General features: G+C 39.0%; 1 protein-coding gene across 9 annotated transcripts in view; it reads left to right on the forward strand.

Moving 5' to 3' along the window:
* The window catches only part of RGS7 (regulator of G protein signaling 7), a 265,842-nt gene that overhangs the window by 14,983 nt on the left and 226,112 nt on the right, over positions 1-24,747 (forward strand). For 4 of the 9 annotated variants that reach the window (XR_003534385.1, XM_027684442.1, XM_027684461.1 and 1 more), the window contains exons 1-2: positions 15,516-15,695; positions 16,827-16,938. Coding sequence is in view for 8 of the 9 variants with exons in the window: in XM_027684442.1 (XP_027540243.1) it covers positions 16,861-16,938 (78 nt within the window). In the remaining variant the exon portion in view is untranslated. Of the gene's footprint in view, positions 1-15,514; positions 15,696-16,826; positions 16,939-24,747 lie in introns of those variants that run through there. The other 5 variants (XM_027684412.1, XM_027684472.1, XM_027684429.1 and 2 more) reach the window with 3 other exon arrangements.

Raw genomic sequence — 24,747 nt, forward strand, 5'->3', positions numbered from 1 at the left:
ACAAGGTAATGCAGGATATAAAGTTTTTTGGGTGTGTAGATGGTCTGTAGTGGTAGGTAAGTCAAAAGTGCAGAGCTGTACCAGCTGACCTTAGGAATATTTGAGAACTGAGTGACTTTTGGTATGTTATTGCTTTAGGAAGGGCTTAGAAACACTTGGGCAGTATAAAACTGAATGAAAGAGACCTAGGATTATGTTACGGAGTCTTCGTGTCTAAAAGTTTGATGTCTAGCCTAAGCTAGCTGTCTAGCTTCCCTCTGTAATTAATGGAAAGAACTAGATACCTTTAGAGAACTAGAGCAGATGAGTCCACCAAAATATGACTGAGAGAAAAAGGTAGACAAGAGAAATACTTTGTTACTTTGTGTCTTTAATATATTCTGTACAGTGAATCTTACATGTGAAAATACAAGATGATAGGAGCTAAATTTATTCCTTTTAATAAGTAAAAATGAAGGTTTCAGAGGGGTGAAAATAGATATTAACACAAGGTTAGTGTACTACTAGGTTCCTTTACAAATTTTTACTCGCTGAAGGCCCTATATTTAGAGGTTGTACTTGAGAGGAAAAAGTGTTGGTTTGCATAATAATAAAGTTTGTGTTATTCTATTTCAGACTGCTAATCCACACATAAAACTGCACACTTTTTCCACAGTAGTCCCAATTCGCTTTTTTTCCCCCATTTGTCCAATTCTGAATGTATATATAGAAGAGATATAAGGAATCTCTAACCAATAAATTGTTTGGTATTAGATCACAGCAAAGTCTCTATCTAATCTGAATTGATTGTCCATATAAGTAACTCTAAGACTTTTGTGAGTCTTTAATTTTTATTTCAGTGATGTGTGTTATATAATAAAGCAACTCTTCCTGTTCAAAGAGAGAAGACAGCCTTTAGACTTTGCCTTTTGTTTCCAGGAAGAAAGTATTTCTTCTTCAGGTAAATGGTTCTGTTTATTTTCTTAAATTACTTTTTTCTTTTTTTTTCTCTCTTATCCTCTTCTGCTTGTGAGCTGAGAGCTTTCTGGGGAACATGAGATAATATCTTTCACCAGAGTACCCTAGAAGAGCTTGTAGGAGCCTGCAACAGGTTGAATACTTTGCTTCTTAATCTGGGCAGTCCAAGCATGTAGAAAGTCACCCTTCTATCTTACTTGTTCTTAGACTTGTCACATTTTATCCATACGCCTCGATTGTACAGCCGAGAAAGGTACCTCTGTGGACAAGTGATTCCAGGATTACTCAGCAGTGTAAAACAGTTATCTGTCCTCCTTCAGTTCCATGTACAATCTGTGTCTCTGCCTACACACCAGCTCTCACATTCCTTCTAGATTATTTCCCCGTTCCAGTGCCTACTGCCTTGGATTTTCAGTTCATGTCCTTTTGTTAGGACCAGAGAGTTCTCAAATCACTTTCCCCTTGAGTTTTTTAGTTGGCCTTTCCAGGGGGTAAAACCTTCTTTGCTCTTCACCCAAATCTGTTCCTCTCCATTTCTTGTGGAACCTTCATATGAAATACAGAATTTCCTTCTCCCTAAAAGGTAGTGATTCAAAATATAGGACCTCTAAACCTCCAGCTTGGCTCATAACAGTTCAAAACAGAAAGTGCAGAAAAATGCCTGATCACTGCAGTCCTTACTGTTTTGGTGAAGTCTTCAGGAAAGTTCAGGCTAGGACCAACACCTTTTGTGGGAGTAAATTTAGCCCAACAGTTTTTGGTAGATTTCAAAGCAATTTCAACATTTTAAGAGAAGTGTAGGACAGCTTTAATAGATGATTAGATGGTATTACCAGCCTTTTGTATGCTCGCTTATTCATTCCCTCACCATTGCATATTTTACCTTGGCAAGTGAATCTTGTCAGCAGAATTATATCATGCTGTAGAAGTCAGGAGATTTTCTCACACATTAAAATTTAACTGAAACAGAACTGAGTCTGGATTCATGGAAAGAAGAAATTATAGTCTGAAACAAATAATTCTTTCAGCAAGAACAACCAAGAACTATTTTTACGAGATGCTGAGCACATACATTTCTAGAGAGCCAAGGACTTCTCAACATGGCAACACTTGTCATAAAATCTGTAGGTGGGATACCTGCTTAAATTTGGAAATGAAAAAGTGTATCTGTACTAAACTGAAAAGGTTATTTTAAGTGTATATCTCTTGCCTTTGTGATTTTTTTCAGTATTAGATATGTTATTCTCATAAACTGTGGTAGTTCAGCTTCTTTCTCCCCTTGCATCTTTTTTTAAAGGAGTGGGAAGGAGTCGCATATCTTTAGTGCATCTTTGACACGATAGTCTGAAAATAATTCTAAGCATAATATTCACAGTAACTGTAATGAAAAAAGAAGCTTGTCTTAAACCTTGTTACTTTTGCACTTCACCGTCACAAGATATGAGAGTGCAGTCTTTTTAAAAAGACCTTGATTACAGCTCCACAATCCAGTTGTTCAGACAATCCATTTGATGCCATAGTATTTCTCCTTGTGCACTAACTCAAATAGGGATGGGTGAGGGAGAAATAACCACTTGGGGCCTAAAGACTATGCCTCTGTTAGGAAACTTAGCAGGGATGGGGATTGTGTTTTAGCACTGCCCAGTGATTCCATATTCAGTGAATTTCCAGGCACGATTTTCACCTGAGGCAATCTCTTCTTTTTCTGACAATGCCATGTGATTAATAGGATGGGCTAGCAACTGTTTCCAGTAGGCAGTACGGAAAAAGCTCCCCTTGTTTTGAGGGAGGACAAATTAGCCATATGGGTGCAAACTGTTGTGCCACACTTCCCAACAGTAAGTGAATAGAGAGTAGCCTCTTTCATTTCCCATAGAAATGCAGTTCTACAGCCCAGTAAGACAAGGACTTGGTGATAGGACTGAGCTCTTCAAGGATCTGAGTATGAAAAAAATTGGAGTTATTTTCAGCAGTTGAAATCTCAGCAGGAGCATCTTGGAGGAGATGGCTGATACCTTGAGTCTGTAGCAGTATCGAAATGCTGTAGAAAACAAATGTGATTAATGTTTGAGTTCTCCAAGAATAATAATGTCTGTATTTTTTTAAAAAAAATCTGAAATTTTAATTTCATTTTATAAAAGAAAGCTGAATGGTCTGCAAATAGAGAAAGGAGCATTGTCTGTAGCTTTTGAACTCAGAAACCTCAATGAATTCAGTGGAAATTTTGCCTGAAGTTGCTGAAACAACTTGAAAAGCAGCTGTATGTATAAAACCACCTTCACTTAGCACTGATATTCGAGTGCTGATTAGTGTTTAGAAGTACCAGAAAATAACTTATTCCTTAGCATTCAGGTTTTTCCCACAAAGTAGACTAATTACCTGTTCTTGAATTTAGTCAGAGCATCAGGATCTACTTTTCAATCTTATTTAAAGTCTGGAATTAAATGATGAAGAGACTTGTTAGATTAAAATATCAATCATCCTTTTCGTAAACACTCTCCTCTTACTGAAACTGTGCTCACAAATAGGGTTTGCACTGAACACTGATTTTTGAAAATCAAATATTATTTTCCTGTAGAAACAGCATTTTCCCTAAAAAAACCATTCAGCCTAAAAAAAAACCCAGGTCTGCATAATTTGTGGAATGTATGAAAGCCCTTGCCTTATATGCTACATATCTCAAAATACAAAGCAAGCACAACTTTTGTCTTCTGAAATAATGCATCTTCTGTTTGAACTTGCTCATGTTTTCCTGTATTTTGGGATTTTTACAAGCCATTCTTTCTAGTTTCTTTCTATCATGCAAAACATACTCCAGTGTACCACACTTAGCTTTTTTGAAAGATGAATGTCTTCAGAGAGAAATGCCTTTCCACATGGTAAAACTGTGTTTTCTTTCTCTTACTGTGTTCGCACCTCCCTCTTTGACCATAAAATCCTTTTATTCTGTTTTTGATCTAACTGTACTTGATTTACTACAGGCCAGAAAGGTTTTGTACTGTTGTCTCTCTCCTTTAATTTCATGATCCTAACTCTGTCTCCAATTGTTCTTCTGCTTGCTTCATACCTGCACATTTCTCAGTCTTATTTTTCTCCCTATGCCAGAGAGGCTGTCTTAGTGCTATTCATCAAGTCACATACCACGTCTGCTCCTGTGTGTCACCTGGGTTTATTATACTCTTCTCTCCCATAGTTGTCTTTGTATTTGTATTAAATGTCTCTGTTGTGTTATGTGTCAGAAACAAGCTGCCTGGCTTCTTAGGATGCCACTGGGATGAGGTTTCACAAAAGCCTAAGGTGGGATTCCTCAGGGTCAGGAGACCAAAGGCCCTTTCCTTAGTGTACCTTGGGGATCTGTGGTTTCTAAGGTATTTGCCATGAAATGGGATTTTGAAAACTGTGGAATGACCAGGCCTGTCCTCCCTTGTCGGGGTCCTGCTTTTCAAGTCAGGAAGCTGTGGCTGTCCTTGGAAAGGCTTTTGAATTTTTCTGCACTTTGGGAAGGTATGCCTTGCTTGGAGCCCCGTGCAGATAGTCTGAGTGCTCCTGAGCTCCTGCGTGCCTTGGTGACCTGCAAAGTCACTATGCCAATATGGAAAGTATTTAAAAAATAAAAAGAGCAGGATTGAGATAAAGGAAACTGCACAGAGGAAGGAAAGAGGATTGTTGCTGTTTCAGCACCAGCACACTGTGTAGCTGAAGAGTGAAATTCGGCCCCAGTGAGCAAGTCGGACTTTGAATTCCCTACACAAGAAGTGAGTTTTCCAGGTCAGTTAGCACTTGCTTTGTGAAGCCAGTGTGTTCCTAACGAGGGAAACAACACAGGAAAGGAAGAAGGTTGTTTCTCAGCAACCCAGAACTGACTCATGCTGCCAGCATCATAATTAGGAGTTAGAGCCCTCCAAGGGTCTGTAATGGAGGTGTTTCTCTGATAATCATGACTATTTTCAGTCTTTTCCCCATGTCTTTGAGAAATCAGTTGGGAAGATTCTATAGTTTATCTGCTTGTCCTGGATATAACTTTAGTTGTTGTAAGGCAGAGCAAATAGAAAAGAATGAATTCCCATTTTGCCTTCTTGAAAGAGATGTTTTTGCCATAGCCTCTGGCAATTGCAGAAAGTGAAATTCTTTGTTTAGAACAAAACACAGGCAAACAAGACCCTCAGCCCAAACTCTTGTATTACATCCCACTGGTATAGGTAATAAGAACTATGTAAATTGATACCTTAAGTTGGAGGGAGTAAATAATGTTTGCTAACAAGTGAATGGTGAAGATGCTTGATTTTTTTTTTCAAGTCATCTAATGGAATTTTCAGAGGTAATATACTAAAACAGTACAGTTAAAACTGATAATAATTACAAATCACAAAGCATTTGGTGACCTCAGCAACATTAACCTGTATGAGAGTAATGCAAATATGTTTCTTTTAATTAAACACATTCTTAATAAGGTAAAGATCTGAAAAAAATGAATCATACATTGTGTTCCACTTTTGGTGCCCTAGAAAGCTCCTTTTCCCATTCCCTTTTTGCTGCTTCACATGTTTAATTGTAATGTTTCGGATACTGTTCCAAGACAATCTGCAAAAATAGTTTATTAATGTTAAGTGAAGCTGGTTGGACTTTATCATATGCTTACGTTTCTTTGTTGGTAGGGGTGCTTTACTGGGCTCAGACATCAGTGTTGCCTTAGTTTAAATGATTATTTATTTTTAAAGGAAGAGACATAACCTTTTAAATGGCCTATTGGAACTTTTGAAGGTCATACCTGATTTCTTGCCTCTTAATTATGGTCCTTTTTTTTTTTTTTCCCTGGAGATGGTTTCTGTAAGGCTGCTTTAAACGTGTTTTAGAGCTACTTGGCTTCCACTATGAAAATAAATTAATAATGTCTTTTTTAGCAAGAGAGCTGGCCGAAGAAAGATCTTGGAATATTGCAGGAAAGTTAGTATGTTGAAATAGCAAAACTCCTCACCTCCTCGTGCTGATGGATCAAGCTATGAATATTTGAGATCAGTAAATATTATGACAGCATTTCCACTTTTAGAATGGAGGACAGTGGTGGCTTGAGAAGGAAAGAATGGCCTGTGAAGCAGCACCTCTGTTACAGTCTGCAGCAAAAGCTGAGTAAAGTATCTCATTTCTCCATAGTTGTAGGACTTACTCTATGAGGACTTTTGTCCCAGAATGAATACTGCAGCGTAAGTTTGGCTGCTTAGATGTGAAATCATTGCCTTAAAGCACTTTCCTCTCTGTGTCCACAGAATGCCCTACTGAGTAGCAATTCCTTGCTTTTCTGCAGACTGCAGGAAGCAGGAATCAGCACTGTGTATGAAGAGAAAGAAGTGTGCCTTCTGTTCTGTTTATTTCCCTCTGAATTGCTGGCATGGAGAGGTTATCCAGGTAGCATTGCCCTAGTGCTGGGTAGTGAAATGGAGAGAGGCCAGACTGAAGAGGGTGAAATTGGATGCAGCACTTATATCCTGTGATGATGCCATTTTTACCTGGTAATATTCAGAACTGAAATGTTTTCATGTTAATGTAAATTGCCCATCATCAGTTCAAGCTCATGACTTTATCCTCTTTCTGCTCTAACTAACAAATGCTGGCTTTCCATTGTCACAGATGCCTGCGAATTATTGGGATATTGTGTGTGCCTCAGGGATGAGGCTGGGAAGGATAATTGAAAGCACTGTTGTGACTGGCAAAGCAGTGTTATAGCATTTATAACATTAGCAAAAATATACTGGAACATGCTTCACCAAACTAAAGTGATATTTAGTTGGCTAAAAAAGTGGTTAGGCTGGGGTGTGTGCCTACAATTCTGTATCTGCAGTTTGCTTCCTTGAAGTGAGTCTCATGTCTGGTGAAGCCTGTTGTGAAAGTCATTGTTGCCTTGCAAGATATTATCAGTATAGATTGCAGGGTTGGTTTCATATTTCAAGGTCCTTTCTCTTACGTGTTTGCAAATTTTGATGTTTTAGGAGAGTGAAAAATATTTCCAATGATGAGAACTGAAATGATAATATGGCCATAGAAATAATCTTCAAACAACTCAAAAAGGAAACACGAAGGAAACATGGCTGAATCTGTGGACCTAACCATTGGTCACCCCTGAACAGCTGCTGTAAGCCCAAGGAATTGTCTTGATTGCTGCTTTTTGCTCAGTCTAAGGTGAACTGCACTGAAGCCAGATTTCGCTTCTGTTTATTCTTCCACTGTCAAATATGAAATCACTTTCTGTGATGAATGTGTGGTAGATATAACTGCCTTATAATGACATAAAATTATCTGTTGCATATATTACATAGCCACACTGGTGAATGTAGAAAAAATAGTACCAATGAGGTCAAACACACAGGTTAGATAACATTTACATTAGCATTCTGTGCACTATCAGATGAGAAGATGCTGCATAAGAGAGGGAGTGTGAAAGAACTATGAACATCTCTTTGAGCTCGTGACTGTAAATTTCAGTTCCCTCTGACACATGAAAGCCATTTACTTAGGTTTTTGCAGTCCCTATTGTGGCTTTTTCTGCCTTTAGAGAACCCCTTGAAAACTCTTGTGGCTTAGACTAGTAAATTAGCTTTTTATATTTTGCAACCATCTTTGTTCCTTTCTAGCTAAACTTATTCCTAGCTACAAAGCCATGCTCTCCCCATCTGAAAGTTGCTCAGAACTTTTTCCCTTCTTATTGATAGTCAGGAAGTAGATGTTATCAATTGAATTTAAAGGCTGGTTGTCCTTGCCCAGGAACAGTGGATTCTTTTTGCTCTGTACCTATAATGCTCTTTGTTTTTCTTTGTCCAATCTCCAAGTATTTTTATTTCCTTTCACTCCCTGAACCTTTCCTTCATTCTTCTTTCTTTGTTGAGATGAAAAGCCAGGTGCATTCTTCTTTTCTATAGCACTCAGATTTTTTTATTTTGTATATTCTTGGATTTAGTTTAAATTTTGTTTCATTAATTTTAGCCTGAAAATCTAACCAATTTGCAGAGAAAGTGGGATCAGTCCTTGGTTTCTGAATTATCCTCCTTGCTCCCTCCATCTTGTCTTAGTCCATCTCTTACTTTACTGTTGGAAGCTGCACAAGTTTCATTTGGCAGAGTCACTGAGATAGTGAAATCTGATTTCAATCTGCTTCCTTATTAAGCAAGTAGTATTGTCCTTCCCCACTCTAGAACAATTTTCAGTCTGGATGCATTCATGCTACCTTCCTGCCTTCATCATTATGACCTCTTTATTCATTTGCCCCCCTCTCTCTCTCTCTTCTGTTATCTAAAGGCCCATGGCTAGATATCTTTCTGTCCTCCCATATAAGACAAACCTTTATATTGTGCAAATCTCATGCTGGATACCTGATACCCTTGCATAAAATTTTAGTTCCCAATCTGGCACAGCAAAGCTCTGCCTTTTTTTAGCATCAGTTTATTTTCCTGCTCCTGTCTCCATTCTCTTGCAAAAAATAAAGTTTAAACCATTAGTATGTTAGGGGGAAAACATTTCTTTCATGCTAAGCATTTTATCTGTCAGATAAATCATCAGGCTTCACTGTCTGCTTCTTGTACTTTAAGTAGAAACTAGTGACAAAGCCAAACACATATATTGTTGTGTTTAGCAGTTTTTACATTAACGAGAGAAAGATATTGTGCACAGTAACAAAAAACAGGCAGTTTGGACAGAGAGAACACAAAATTAGATTTTTTTTTTCCTGGATGTCTTGCATCTTTTAATTTCTTTCTTATTGTTTTACCTCACTGCCTGGCTATTTGAGGTTACGAGCTCTAAGTCCAGGTTACTTAGTTTTCCCTGCTTGCAGAGTGGCTTGATGTTGTAGTATAATTTAAGTAAAGATGCATTTTTTACTCCCTGACTCTCAAATATTGAAAGCTGAGGCAAATTTTATGATATCAGAGCTCTTGTAGGATTTCTCTTGACTGTCTAAACTGTTCTGACTTTGAACACTAAATCTACTTTAGATTTATTGTTTTTCAATCTCTTTCTTAACTTGTTGCTATGATTTTAGAGAGAATACTGCCAAGAGTTTGGTGCTGGATGTTTTCTCGTCCAGCTGTTTTGAACTATACATCTGCAGTTTGAAGGTTAAAGGAAGTTTCCTTTAATATTGGAGATATTGTATAGAAGTTGAATATCTGATAATAATCTTGTAGACTGAAGTAACAAAAAAAGCCTTTGTGATAAGGGATGTGTTCTGGGACGGACTTGAGTTTATACTGTGGTTTGAAAAGAACCCAATAAACCCACTTCCCTATTTTGTGGTTCTATTACTTTTTTTTTTTTTTTTAACCAACATAGATGCCTGCTTATTTGCTTTTTGTAACTTTCACTCCTTTGGGTTTCTTGAGAATTTAATTTAAAAAAGCAAGCTCTCCTTTCAACCTGAATGCTATGCAGAGTTTAAAAGAATGAAAACTCCATTTATTTCCTGTGAGGCAATGACTATATTTATTGTTTGTTCTTGGATATAAATGGATGTAGATTGGTTCAGTTTGTGATACGCAATCAGCAAATTGATTTTGGCTGATTTAAACCTTCAGAAAAACAAAGCAACCTTAGGGGAAAAAAGCTGTTTTATTAGATTGTCTGTGGACGTGAGGCAGGGAATTTGTGAATGATAGAAGGAACTTCAAAATGAAAAGTGGGGGGAGGAAAGAAAAATGATGAACGAAGCTGGTTAAACTGCTGAGCTCTCTTTTTCTTCAGTGCATTCAGCTCAGTGAATTAATGAGATTAAGTCACATCCACTCTGATTGCTGGCGGGAATGAGCAAAGCAGGCAATTTCAGTAGTAGCTTGCATAGGCAAGTTTGGCACTTGCAGGCTACCTATGATGGCATGGTGCTAAGTTTGAAGCTATTTCCTGACTTGATGTCTGCCACAGTTTTTATTATTTTTGTAGTATCTTAGCTTGCAGTCAAAACGGCACGTTGAAGAAAAATTGTTTCTTAATAAAACATCTGACAAAATCCTACAAAAGTTAGCCTGTATTCTGTATTTCTGGCATTTACCTATTTGCCAGAAGCTTCTAGAAATTCTGTCGCTGTGTAAATGGGATGAAATCAGATACACTAATTTTTACTTTTCAGAATTTCTCAGTTGCTCCTTAATTTCTCCTTATAAACAACTTAAACACATCTTCCCCAAAAAACATTTCAACAACTTGCAAGAACCACCCCCTTTCAACTGTGATCAAGTCCTATGCCTCATTCTCATTTTTTTTTTCATCTCTTCTGATCCTCTTCTTTTTCTCTTGGGTGCCATTTTTTTTTCCTCGTTTTCTTCTGCTGCATGATTTTTATTTATCAGCTCAATTCTTTGCCACACAAATTATTCCTCCAGCTAGTTTTCGGTGTCTCCTGTTAATTTTGTTATGATGTCTTTTGGCAATTAATCTGTTCTGGTCTGTAACCATGGCATTCTCATACATGATGCTCTTTTCCCCCTCCCTTTATAGGGCTTTTGAGTTTTTCTTTCTCTAGTCCTTTCACGTCAAAGGATTCTAAATCAATGTCTTCTTCCTAACTAATCCTTAATAAGTGGATTATTCTATTTTGATCTGAACAAAGGCTGTCCTATGAATCAGGCCCGCCTGAGAGATTTTCTTGAGGAATGAAGGGGAAGAGCCTGTAATTTGGTGTGTTGGTTTAGTCACAAAAAAAATACAATGGATATTTTTTTTTTAAATCTGAAACTACCGTCAGGTTGAATTAAGCTAATATCTTGGGCTAAAAGGATTGTAGCTAAATTTACAAAACCACATCACTGTGTTTTCCTTCCCTATTTTATATTAAGTTCTCAGTAACTGGACACTCCTATGTGAAGTACATGGCATCTGAAGACGTAGATACTAACCTATAAATAGCTCATCTTTGCCTCTGAGGAGAGTGTCATTAATACCAAGTGATAAGAGATGCTGAGAGCAATACACTGTTACTTTAATTATTTTATCTGAAGCAGAGACAGTGTCCCATTTGGCAAACTCAGGGTAAATAATAATATTTTTACACAAAATGGAAAAACCTCCCCTGGAAGCTGGAAGACCAGGATTGAGAACCATGCTTGAGTCAAGGATGTTGGTATGATGACATGCAAATTTGCCTCTAAACCCCATCTTTTTTTTTTTTCCCTCTAGAGATTAGTTCTATCCTTACATACTTGATTGATTTCTTCAGTTGGAAATTTATTATAAGATTGGGACTAATTAATCATGGTTCTTCCAGGCAATTTTAAAGGAATGCTGTGTATATGATATGTTTCATTTCTGTAAACACTCTCACTTTATGAGGAAATGAGGGTATATAACCGGTTGTGGTAGCTCTTTCTGTGGGAAAAAAAATCCTAGTTGCATGTCAGCTAGCTACCATAACCTTTCTCTTTGCCTGAGAAAGTCTGCCCTCTTTTGGGTAAAGTTAGAACTGGCTAAATTGTCAGGACTGCAGTGCAAGTGCTTCAGACTGTTCTGCTTTGCCTGCAGAAGCTGTTGGATTTCCCTGGATAGCTTTGGTGGACCACCATATTGGTATCAAATTCTATGTAGCTGTGGATTTTCTATTCCAGTAATAATCGACATTTTCAGTAGGGTATGAAATATTTGCATGAAGGTTTTAAATATATGCAAATTGTACTGTGTTCTCTGTGGGGGTGTGCATATATACCTATATTTCATACTTTAAAAAAAAGATTATGGAAATGTGGGCTTTCCTTATTTCTAATAATTTTCTATTCCTGTGAAATTGTCTGTCCACGACTCATTTCTTTTTCTATCAAATAATAATTTTTCTTGTTAAATCCAGATTGCTTTTTAGTGACCTCCTTCTTTCCCTAACCAACAGAGTACCAAAGCAACAAAAGCTTGGTACTTCAGCAGCATAAATAGACAAAGAAATTTAAAATTCCAATAGGGTTGGAAGATTGGTGACAAACCAAATGCTTAGAGCTTAAAAAAAGGGCCATGAAGGAAGTGGTGAATTGTGTAAGTCAGTCCTAGGTTCAGTTCTAGAAAATACATACTGTAACCTGTAGTCATGGGAATGACATTTGAAAACCTACATTAAATAGATTGATTGCCAATCACTCCTGAAGGAGCAGGTATTCAGATCCCATCAAAGAGGCCAAGGATTGGGCCTGGAATCACTAGCTACCTGCTCAGAGCTTGGCAGTGAAACACTTGTAGTTCTGTAGGGTCACAAATATATGAGTTCAAATAAAGTAGACAGTCTCTGTGCTTAACCAGGCTAGTGGAAAAAAAGAGTGGGTTTTATACTTTAAGTATAAAAGACTTTATATTAAGTCTTTTCAGTGTTTAGAGCCTAGTTAAATAGAATGCTTGTGTTATTTTAGTAAATATGAATGTGACTGTTTATAATGCTGTAATGTTTTAAAGACTTGGTCATGGAACAAGATCATGCTGTGCTAAGAGCTTGCACAGCATGTCTTTACTCCAAGGAACATTCAGTCTAGGCATAAGACAAGATAAATTGATAGATATAGGCAGCATACTGACATAATGCTACAGTACTGGTCAGCAGGACAGAAAGCAAAATTTCTGATCATGTCCAGATAGATTGTTGTATACATCCTGACATAATGTTCTTACTTAAAAGTGCCATGTGCATGTGATGTTATTGGAATACTTGAGTTGTATTGACAATTCAAACTAAACACAGAAAATGTAGTCACCACCTTGCTCAATCATGAGTACTTTATTGCCTTGTTAGATAAAGCTGCCCCTTGGCAGCCTTTCCCCATCATCTTTGTTTTATTAATGAGTAGTTTTGCCTTGCATTTTGAAAAGGCCATTCCTCTTCTGGCAGACCATGCTTTCTGGGGAGGCTAATGCTGGTTGCCTATGAGATAAGTGATGACTTTCAACATAGGAAAGATGTGTAAGTAATTTATGAATTAAAGCCTTTTATAGGCTATTGAACAAACACATCCAACTACAATAGAATGAGATTATCCCATTACATATTATTTTCTTTCTACTTGCATTTATGGAAGTAGTCCAGCTTAGGGTCTCTTTCACCACAAAATAGTGCCAAAAATGAAATTCTTTTGGGTTATTTATGGTCTTCTCTTCTGTTTAACCCCTTTAGGGTTTAGAACTTCTACTTTGTTTTGACAGTGAACATGCTGGTGAAGTGAAAAAAATTTTGATGGTCCACCAAAGCTATCCAATGTAACAACCATGTAGTTATGAGACACATCACTGATATGTCTAAGTTATTCCTCTGGTTCTGAGGACGAGATTAAACACTATGTGGAATATAGTTCCTTTTGACATTACTGGAAAAACACCTAATAACTTCAGCGAGCCCACGTCATTGCTCTGCTTTAGAACTGCATTTATGTTAATAAAATTTGAATATTTTCAAAGAAAAAAAAGACTCAGATTAAGAAAACAAAGATATGATTTTACTGGAGACTTGCTAATGTTTGGTTTTTATGCCCTTTAACACAATTACTATGTTAAGTGTTGTCTTGTAGAACAAGTGGAAGGAATTATCAATATTTTTAAGGTTTTTCCTTCTATCCCTCTTTGAGGTTAAAAATACATTTGAACTATATTTTGTGAAGTTCTCATTTTTACTCTCAAAAAGAAATTTAAACACCAGTCTGATAAATAAGATTTTTGAGTTTGTTTTCATGCCGTACAGCCACAAGGCGTCACTTGTGTTCTTAGCAGATCTGGGGAGGCATTTCCCTCATCTTCCAGTGCACCTGTCAGTCTTATATAGTCAAATTGGTGAGCTCTGAACACTGCAGTGCTGCTCTTTTGGAATGCCTGTGTGAAAGCTAGGGAAATTGTAGACTGAGATCTTTACTGCTGGTTCCCATTTCTCAGTAGTGGACTGGACTGAATCACAGGATCTGTTGGAAGATTAATATTTTGATTCAGACTTCATTAGCCTCTCCAAGACGCTATTGTATGTCAAATGAATTTTAATGGGAAACAGGTCTTTCCTCCATTCTCTGTTTATTCTTTAGTTTCATAAATTTTTCTTCCCACTGTTTTCAACATTGATACTTCTTCACTTTACACTTGTGCTGTTTAATTCTTTCCCTTGTTCTCTTCCACCTTAAAACTCCAGATTTCTCTTTTTCACACCATTTGTTTTCATATTGCCTTTTCCTTTTGACATACTAAATTATTCTAAATCTCTGTCAAAGTTGAGACACACTTCTCTGCCAATGTATCTCATTGACCTGAGTTGATGGTTGTTATCCTATGTTGTGTTATTTCACCTTTTACTACTTCTGTCTCTACAAAACATTCCTGTTCGTGCTGGAGTTCATCTTTCTTTACTCTGATGAATGGTTCTGTGACCATTATCAAACCTGTGTCTTCCTTTCTTTATGTCTCCAAGAAGTCCAGTCTGCTTTTTCCTTTCTCCTTCGTTTTGTTGCGGCCACTATGACTCCCTATTGTTGCCTTAGCTAATTTATCACATTCTCTGTTAAAGTATCTGAAGGCCTCTGCAAAGTTTGGAAGAGTAGTTAAAAGTTGCAGTATTGGATAATAACAAACTTCTAGCAGGAAAAGTGCTGGTTTGAGTCTGTCTGAGGTGTGAGAAAAATAGAGCAAGTAAGGGTTGACATGACTCAGTATGTATGGAAACCTCTGTTCTTGAATTGCATGATTTACCAGTGCACACTCCACAAGGTGGAGTGCACAGTTGATGACGACTTCTTTTGCAAGATCATTCTTATAGTAAGAGTTACTGTTTCCAGAAAAGACACTTTCAGATGGGAATATCCCAAAGCTTAACCACTTAAGTATCTTGTGTTCTTGTGGATATCGAGTTCTGGGCATTTCAACCTCTTTGGAAAAGCAAAATATTTTTGTCTGTATGTGATGAGGAAGTAAGACTGACAGACCTGATCTTTTTCTTTTGTCGTGGCCAATACGAGGCCTTCACAAATTAGGCAGTTGCCTGGGACATAGCAAAACAGTCCCGAAGGTGTCTTGAGGTGTCCTCAGGGCTTCTTCCTCTCTGGCTGGAACAGACTCGCTCTCTGCTCTCTCTGTGCCACTGCTCAGAGAGGTCTGCAGTGCCAACAGGGCACAAGCTCTCCCTAATTCTCACTGAAAAAAATACAGAAAGTGTCCAGCATAACGCAGAGGAAGAGGCTGATTCCCTGTTGCTGTCGATAAAGGAGTATGAAGAACGCGACAGTTTCCCCACCAACTCCCCCCTTTCCTTTCCTTCCCTTCCTTTCCTTCCCCTCCCCTCCCCTATCCCATTAGCCCACATTCTCTTCCTGCTCAGCCTTCCAGTGCTGCCTAATCTCATTTATAGGGGCTGCTGCCAGATCTGCTGGCTGCTGCAGTTTCTTGGCCGCTGTTTTCGGTGAGCGAGCCGAGAGCGCCGAGGAGGAGGAGAAGGAGAAGGAGGAGGGCTGCTGCTGCTGTGTGGCGGAGCAGCGGCAGCGGCAGCACCTTTGACGTGCCCGTCCCCCACGTGACGGCCGCTCCATTGCGGGGAGGGAGCTGAGCCGCCGCCGCTCCGGCAGCGCACAGGAGAGCCGCAGCCTCGGCGGCGGCGGCGGCAGCAGCAGCGCCTCCGCCCGCAGTGCGTGTGTGTGCGTGTGTGTGATGAGCGATCGCCGCGTCCCTCCGCCCGCCGCCGGCTGACACCCACCGCGCGGGGCGCGCCAGGAGCAGCAGGAGGAGGCAGGAGCCGCGGCCACCGCGCAGTGACCTTGGCCCAGGAGGTAAACGAGCGGGCAGGCTCCGCGCCCCTCCGCGCCCCCCGCCCCGCGCCGCCCGCCGGGGGGCCGGGGCCCCGCTCCCGCCGGCCATCCCAGACGGCTCCACCGCTGCTGCCGCTGGCGCTGTCCGCGGTGCTGGAGCTGCGGGTGCTGGAGCTGGAGCGCCAGGCTCCGCGCCGGGCTGCCCGCGGGAGAGCCGGTGCTCCCGGCCCTTGGCCATCCGGAGCCGCACACCCTCGGCCGGCGGTGCGGGGTCAGCGCGGGCCGGCGAGCGGACGGGGGGCAGCGGAGCCCGGACGAGAGAGGTCTGGGCAGCAGGGCAGGGCTGTGGAGGTGAGTGCTTGGAGCGGGGCTCGGCGGCTCTCCGGGCTCTCCGCAACCGCCGGTGTGGTCTGTAGATGGAGCACATTCTCACACCTGCGTGCAAAGCCGGAGCTACGGCATGATCCCAGCTCCTGCCTGGTGCAGCTCCCGTGTGAGCCGAGGGAGGGCGGGGAGGAGATGGGGCTGGCGGGGAGCCGGTGTTGCTCGATGAAGTACGATCAAAGTAGTGAAAGCAACCCAAAGGTGTTCTGGCTTGTTTCTTCCTTTTCCCTCGTCACCCACTTCCCTGCCCCGGCATATGTGTATGAGCACAGATGTGACGGTGAATTACAGAGAAGTTCAAAGCGTCTGGTTTGCTTTTTGTGAGTTTGAATGTTACAAAAGTTGCTACGGCCCGAGCCGTGAACAGAGGACGCTGCGGAATATGCGTCATGGCCCGAGCCAGTCCTCCTAAAACTGGCCTTTAAGGTGCGGAGCTCCCTTGTTGGAGCCCGCGAAGGGGAGGAAGGAGCGCTTTGTCAGGAAGCGTCTGCGTGATGTGGTGGTTAGCGGTGTGTCAGGGAGCTATTCGGAATGACAATTCATTAACGTCTAAATTAGATTAACGTATTACATCCATTATTTACAGGCAAAAGAGAGTAATGACAGTAAATGGTGAATTAGCAGCTTTGCTCCAATTTAAATATCCGTTGGAGTAAGAGCATACACCGATTTTGTTAACATGTTAAGAGAAAGTCAGGTCCATTAATCATCAGGGAAACAAGGAGACCTGAGGTGATTCCTTACTGAAACCACTTTTACCTTTTACAGTGCAACATCCAAAAGCGGATCAAATTTGTGGGACATGGCACAAGGAAATAATTATGGGCAAAGCAGCAATGGGGTGGCTGATGAATCCCCAAACATGCTGGTGTACAGAAAGGTAAGCCTTTGTGTTTTTCAGAAGCTAAGAAAGGTAAAGTCGTGGACTCTTTTGCTTAGCAAGTGAGGCCATTATTTTTGCTGTTTCTCTCCAGTTTCATGAATAAAGAAATGACTGCATCTGTTGTTTGAAATGGTGAAATGCACGCACGTGTCAACTTTGCATGGTGTTCAGAAACAGCTGGTTTTCAATTTGAAATACTTGATGTATTTTAGTCACTTTCTGCACTGATACATAGGATACATGGGATTGGTCATGTGCCAGACTAGAACATGTTTTGAGGTCAGGTGTTCACTTGCAAAGTCTATTTGTAAAATTAATTAATATATATTAAAGCTAAATATTACCTGTACAATACAATATTTCTCTCATGTAGGGAAGTCAGAACCATTAACTTATTTCATATGAGGGGAAAAACTGATAAAAGATATCACTTATCCACAATTGCCACAACTTAAAAAAACCCAAACACATACAGTCTAGAAATTTTCTCTGGGAAGAATTCTAATGTAGTTATTCTAATAACATCAATAGAGAAATTTCAGGTGTTGAACTCCAGCAGTGGGGCTTATTTAGCCACTGCGCTTTCATTTAAGTGAGAGTAAATCTTGGCGATTTTGAGATGTGTTTATTCATTTTTTAAATAAAGCATTAATTGCATTTATCAAAAAAGAATAACAAAATAAATTCTAATAATAATGGAGAAAAATAATTTTGCTGTTGCAAGCTGAAATAAGTAATTATGCAACTCTTGTTTATTCTTAGAACACAGGGCTTTCTAACTTGTTTGTGGTTGTTTTTAGCAGGTGGAAAAAATCAATACTTTTACTTTGTTAGAGGCATTGACTTTTCCCTTTAGAAGTTAACTCTAATAGAATCTGGTATATACTCAGTTTAGTCTTTGAGGTGAACTGAGGTATCATCAGTAACTGTGGTAAGTGTTCTTTTCCCTGAAACTAAAAAGCAGTCTTGAATTGAAGTCTGATGCATGGTTTTTTTCTCCTCTTATTTTCAGATATATTGCTGATTTCAGTTAGTTTGTTGTAGCTGTTGTTTTGTAAAATTAGGCACCTTTAACATAAGTGAATGAATTTATGAACCTAACCGTGGTTATCCTGTCTAAGAATGCCCATCTAGAAAAATGCAGGATTACCTTGCCATTAACACCATAAGTGTGTTTCAAAATGCAATAGTATACATGAATTTATACATGAAATTATGCTGTATATATTAAAAGCAATATACCAAAGCTTATATTGCTCATTATTGGTTTTTGATCTTTCTAAACAGAATCTCTCCACATTTACCATTTACTTCCATGCTGAGGAAAAGGTCTTTTCTAAGCTTATTTAGTACACAGAGGGGCAACACAGAAAAATTGTTTCTCTTCTCCTGTAGAGAGTTGCTTCAAGGAACTGTGACATGTGCTGTGACACAAAGCTTGGACACATGGTATTTAGTATGACCTCATGCCAAAATTTAACATTGCCTTTGAGCAGCCTCCAGATGGAAATGGAACTGCTGAGGCAAGTGACGAGAATCCTAGTGATGCAGGGAAGATGTGAAAATGGGGAGGGGGGATAGGACATACCACTTCAGGTGTCTGCTCAGCAAATCAAGGCATCAAACACCTTATCAGTTCTCTGCAAATCATTGGTAAAAAAAATGGTGTCTTCCAGTGTAGCATAGGGCTATCTCTTGTTGTCACTAAAGTGCAAGTGGTGCACTAAGTATTAAACTTTTGAAAAATGCTGACCGTCTAGAGTATTACATGCCCTTTTTTGGTTTTGTATGTCTACTTATTTTTGTAGCATGGTGAATCAAAAGATCATTTAAGATTATGCACACTACGTTAGAGTACAGAGAGAAAGCGAAGTAGCCCTTCCTTTGCAGTATTCAAGGAACAGGCAACAAAATAATAGATAACTTTTAAAAAAGTCACTTGCCCTTTCCGGAAATATGATATTGCTGTAAGCAAATGTGTTCTAAATTTTGGGTCTAGAATATAAGAGAAGGATAATTAGGAGAAAATTATTTCACTTCAGAATATATAATCTCTGAATATAAATCTTTTATAGGAACAACTAAATCACAGGATTCCTTGTAATACATTTGAAAACACAATACTTCTCTGTCTGTCATTGTGTTGGGAATGAAAGCATTGTACAGAGTGAACAAAGAACTACATCTGACAGCTTCATGAAGGACTCTCTTTTTTGGCCAACTAGAAAAGTATTAATAGTTGCTAGAAAAAAATCTAAATGTGCTATTGACTGGCTTCAATCTGAAACTGAATTTGTAGTCTTATATTTTGAATAAAGTTGCTGAAGTCCACAAATGTGGAAATGTTTTCTTCTAGTACTTTATACAACATCAACAGAGGGAATAGCATGCATTTTGTGATGTGTACCCGCAAGGAATAGATGGGACTTCTCTTAGTACTTGTGTTAATGAAGAGGTGAAATTTAGCCATGCTGAGTGAAGACTGTTGCCTGTGCTATAAACTACAATTTTGTAACCTGGTAATTCTTCTAAGCTGTCTAACACAATCTGAACTAAGTGTATTCTAAACTACATGAAGTAGTTAGCCCTTCATTGCCTAAATCCTGATTCTGTTAGGAGCATTGTATAGAAAATTCTATACAGAATGAAGTGCTAGTGTTTACAAATTCAGTATTTAACATTGAATTGTTATAGAATCATTATTGCATTTTAAATAAATTTCAAACTCTTGACAAAAGAGGCTGGTTTTCTTTTTTTTTTTTTGAATGTATTTGGTTTGTGATTAGTTACTTATTTGAAGAATTGTAGAAAGGCAGATTATCAAATTGTAATCTCGAGTAATATAGCATGCAGATAGCCTGTTATTCTCATAGTAGCTTTTATTCCTAGCCAAAGAAGAATTTCCTTACATTTTGCTTTCAGATATGATTTTTTTAAAAAAATCAGCATAGGATAATTAAATATTCAATACATACATAACTTAGAATTACTTATTTGAATCTGTGATGGAAAAGACAGCAGCAGAGATAAATAGTTCCCTATATCATTTTTACACTGCCTTTTAAGATGCTTGTGTCAGTGTTTTTATGCCTTGGGGAATAATTTTTATTTTAATAGAATGTCAGCTGCATTATTCTTTTTGTCTATCAGCCTAATTATAAAGTAATGACATGTGACACATCATTGGCACTGACACACCTTAGAAAAAGTCCTGAATTTTTCTGCTAGTAGCCTGAGGCAAATATGAAAAATGTAAAAACCCTTCTTTCACTTCCACTCCAACAGAGTCCATTCCAGTCAGCAATTAAAAGAGATAAGAGACTAGAATCTACAGTATTTTAACATCAAAAATGGCTCATGAAGAAATCTCAGATTTTGGCAACATTAACTAGCTGCTGCAAACTAGCTCTTAAAGAAGGAACTTGAGATGTAGTAGAAAACCAATACTGTGATGCTTTTCTAAGTTTCAGAGCCTGACCTGCCTTTTTTTCTTTTTTTTTTTTAATCTCTGCACAAATAATTGAAAGAATAAAGGTTGTCTATGAGGAACTTCTCTTTGAGACCTACTGCTGGTCTTGCTAAAACTTTGTTTATCTTTCTGATCTGTGCTTAGCTTGCTTTTTTAGTCAAACGTGCTGCAAGGATTAGGAGTTCTGATTTGTAAGTTTAATGGTTACTGTATTGCTCTCTGAACTAGCCTCATTTAAGAACTGATAGCTTTATTTTGCAGCAATAAGATTAGCCCTCTCTGAAAGGTAATATTCTTGCGACTGAGACTTTGATCTCTACCTTCCTCACTGCCCCAAGTGTTAAAATAGCTTTTGCCAAAGCTGATTAGAATCACTAACAGTTGGGGCTTTCAATGGCCTAGTAAAGATGATTAGATGTTTGTTCTGTTTCTGTGACAATTGTGGAAAGTTATATATGCCAGTACTCATGTATAGCAAGGCCTGAATTTGTAATCTCAAACTCCTTAGTTTATTATGGTCTGGAAAGCAGTGCTGAGGAAAGGGACCTGGGGGTCCTGGTCGATGGCAAGTTGAATATGAGTCAGCAGTGCCCTGGCAGCCAGAAGGACCAACTGTGTCCTGGGGGCATCAGGCAAAGCATCGCCAGCCGGTTGAGGGAGGGAATTGTCCAGCTCTGCTCTGCACTGTGAGGCTTCACCTGGAATATTGTGTGGATTTTTGGGCACCAGAATATAAGAAAGATATTAAGCTCTTAGAGAGTGTCCAAAGGAGGGTAACGAAGATGGTAAAGGGCCTTGAGGAGAAGCTGGATGAGGAGCAGCTGAGGTCACTTGGTCTGTTGAGCCTGCAGAAGAGGAGATGGAGAGGAGACCTCATTGACAGAATGAAAGGGAATGACCTGAAGTTGTGTCAGGGGAGGTTTAGGTTGGATACTAGAAGAGGTTCTTCACCCAGAGGGTGGTTGGATACTGAATCAGGCTCCTCAGAGAAGTGGTCACAGTACCAAACCTGACAGAGGCATTCGGATGATACTCTGAGGCACATGGTGTGAGTCTTGGGGATGGTCCTGCGCCTAGCCAGGAGCTGGACTCGATCATCCTTGTGGTTCTCTTCCACAGCATATTCTGTGATTCTGTGATAGAAGCCATGCCTCCAAAGTGTGATACTTAGTAAATGCTGTAAAGGAGCAATAGCCAGGCAGCGACAACATCTTCTAATAACCATTCTCTTCTCCTCTGCTTGCGCAAGAGATGACTTCCAGTGTAGTCTCCAGAGAATACTGTGTTCTCATGTGGCCTCTATCAACTGCTCCCTTAAAAACGGTTGTTGGAAGACAATGGTATCACTGATAACTGTTTTCCAGAGCCTAAGGAAGGACATTTTAGATAGATTTTTCTAAGTGCTGTCACTCACTTTGAGAAGGGAAAAATTGCTCTGATGCTGTGCATTTTTGAATATGCCATCACAACCTATGGAGGCATCCTGATCCCAGGGTTTTTTTGTTACTACATTGGAAATGTCAAGGGTATTCTAAGGTAGTAGAGATAAATATTTTTTCTTTCTTTCTTTCCTAGGGTGGTGTATTTATTTATTTATTTATTTTTAAAATTGTATGTTAAATTACAGTATACCTCTAGATTATGCTGTTTCTTCTGTTGACAAGAAGAGTGGCACTGTTGTGAGTCTTGGTTGCTGGTCGTAGTTTTATTCCTACGCTCATCATTATAAAATTGACAGAGAAAGGTCCACCTCAGGAATTCCTGTTGTAGGAAAAACAGGAATTTACCTTCCTACCCAGTATGTTATGAGGACGTTGTACTTCTGGAGTAGTTGGTTGATAGTGAAGTAGACTTTTTGCATAGCTAAATTTAGAGGGCAGGAACTTAATACTGAAGGAGAGACTAATTGCTAGATGCTGTGGAATCCCTTTTGTTTTGCCGTATGCTCCCACCCTCATGTTTTGTATTTACCCTCTGCAGAGTAATTCACTTTGCTATATCCTCTCCTGGGCTGGTTATAGTTACTATTAAGTGTAGCATATATGTTTTGTCACCATTTGTGATAAGAGCAATATAAAGGATTTGATTGTCTTCATAACTATACTGAACCACTGAAAATTCCAAGGAAACTGGTTAAAAATGTGTCTGAGTCTGCAGGTGGCTAGATCGGCGAGAAGAGCACTTGCCCTGCTTTGATGATTCCTGCTGATATTTTCTGTCCTCTGTGTTCTCCTCTTCCTTCCACTAGGTGTAGAAATACATCAAGTGATACTGCAGCAAGAGGTTTACTGCTACTTTTCTGAGCTTGATGTTCTCAGATCACTGGCATTACTGTCAAATGAAAAAACCCCACAGCATTCTGTGCCCCCATGTTACTTCCTCCATCCCACATGTGCCGTCTGAAAATGTATGTTCCTGTTTTGATTGTGCATTGTCATTTTCAGTCTCTCTGCTTCTTTCCTTTGAAGCAGTCTACATTTGTAGCTATGGAAACAATGATGCTATTGATAGTGACGTGCAATGTCGGGGCAGAATTTGTTTGTTTTGGAGTTTTGTTTTCCTTTACTTCAGACTAACAATATTCTTTGTGGACTGCAGGAATTTTTATTATAACCTGTATCATATGTTTGACATATTCCCACCAAAGCTGGTATGAACTGTACTGATAAATTCAATAAAATACTTGCATGTAAATACAACTTTTTACAATAGGGCTATCTTTCAAATTCAGGAATCTCAATTTAAATATATTTGTAATTTTTAGTGCAGAGAACACTGCACCAGCTTCTTCAAATCTAAAAAGCTACTGAAAGAGAGGAAATTTGGCTTAATTTCCATGGTGATCAGCTCAGAATTTTGACTTTTTGGTCTTGACTGCAACTAGCTATATAAAAGAAAAGTCCCTTTACAAATCTAAATCCCAGATTCAGCCTAGAAGAAACGGAACATAGAAAAGAGCAAAATATATTTAATTGTTTTTTACATGCTATAAAACTTTTCAGACAGAGTTGTGGAAAGGTGAACACTGCCAGTATAAAATATGAGTGTGAGCAGTAGCTGGGTTTTAACTATGTCTCTTTTGTAAAAGAGATGCACAGAATTATTCTCTGATGAGTAAACTGAGGCACCACAGTGACATGTCAGAGCATAGGAAAAGCTAAAAATGCTTTTTTTAGTAAAAAAAGAGCAAACTGTTTTCTATAGAAGAGGGAGCCACTAGGACTGAGATTGCAAAATACTACTTGGAATGGCTTCCATTATTCCTTTTTCTTCTTTTTCCCTTCTTTTTTTTAGTGGAAACAGATTACAGTAGTAGGGCAAGAAAAGTCTGGATTTTAGTAGTGGTAATATGAACCTTACAAAAATGAATAAGGGAAGAAAACTTTGAGGGTGGCATTAGTAGTAGGAGGAGATAGACCACTTTAGAAAAATATCTTTTGATAAAATTTTGAGATGATTATACACTGGAGAAAAAGTACATGTACAATTTTCCTTGGTGAAGGGATTGGCTCAGAATATTGATTTTTGGCAAGAGATTGCCACCAGCTACAAATAAAAGCTGGAGATGAAAAGGTTGAACTAGTTATTAAAGTGCATGTTGGTTATAAGGGTAACTGGAATACAGTGGAAATGAGGTTGGCTGAACATTGGAGCTGAACTATCTGAGAAGCGGAGTTGGGAACTGCAGTTTCATTTGAAGAGTTAGAACTGCCTGGGTAAATGCAGGATAGCAGGCTGCCCAAGAAATGGAGCTGTAGGAACAGGTATAGGAGCATTTCATAAAGCCATTGTAACTGTCAGGGTAGATTTTACCAGATAACATACAGACTTCTCAACGGACAGGAATGGGAGTGTGACATTTGGACTATTTAGCCTTCTAAAATTTGAAGCCTGTTTTGTGCCCATGTGTGTGTTTATCTGTGTTTGAAAGCTTCCTTTGTCAGATGCTGCTATGGATCTCTCTCAATTTGTTTGTAATGCTCTGTGTGTCTCTCAGAAAACAGTTTTATGGGCTGAGTTTCAGGGAACCTGCTTTGTCTGTGAAGGTGATCAGGGCATCAAAAACCAAGACATTACTCCTGCTTTTTCTCGCTGTTATTGCTTTTTCTTCCCTCAAATATACTTCTTGCTTAAAGTTTATTGGTGATGAATAGAAACTGGAAAGATGACACTGTAATGTATAACTTATCCATATTTTTCCAATGAAGGGGCCTATTTTTCAAGATTTTTTTAGTTGTACTATTTCTACTCAATTGAGAACATCTTTGATGTTAAATGAAACTAAAGTCTATTAGATCCACAGTGTCATTGAAATGAGAAATCCTTCTGGGAGGGTC

The sequence above is a fragment of the Neopelma chrysocephalum genome, unplaced genomic scaffold (assembly GCF_003984885.1).
Source record: "Neopelma chrysocephalum unplaced genomic scaffold, ASM398488v2 Primary Assembly neopelma1_23, whole genome shotgun sequence".
Taxonomy (NCBI): domain Eukaryota; kingdom Metazoa; phylum Chordata; class Aves; order Passeriformes; family Pipridae; genus Neopelma; species Neopelma chrysocephalum.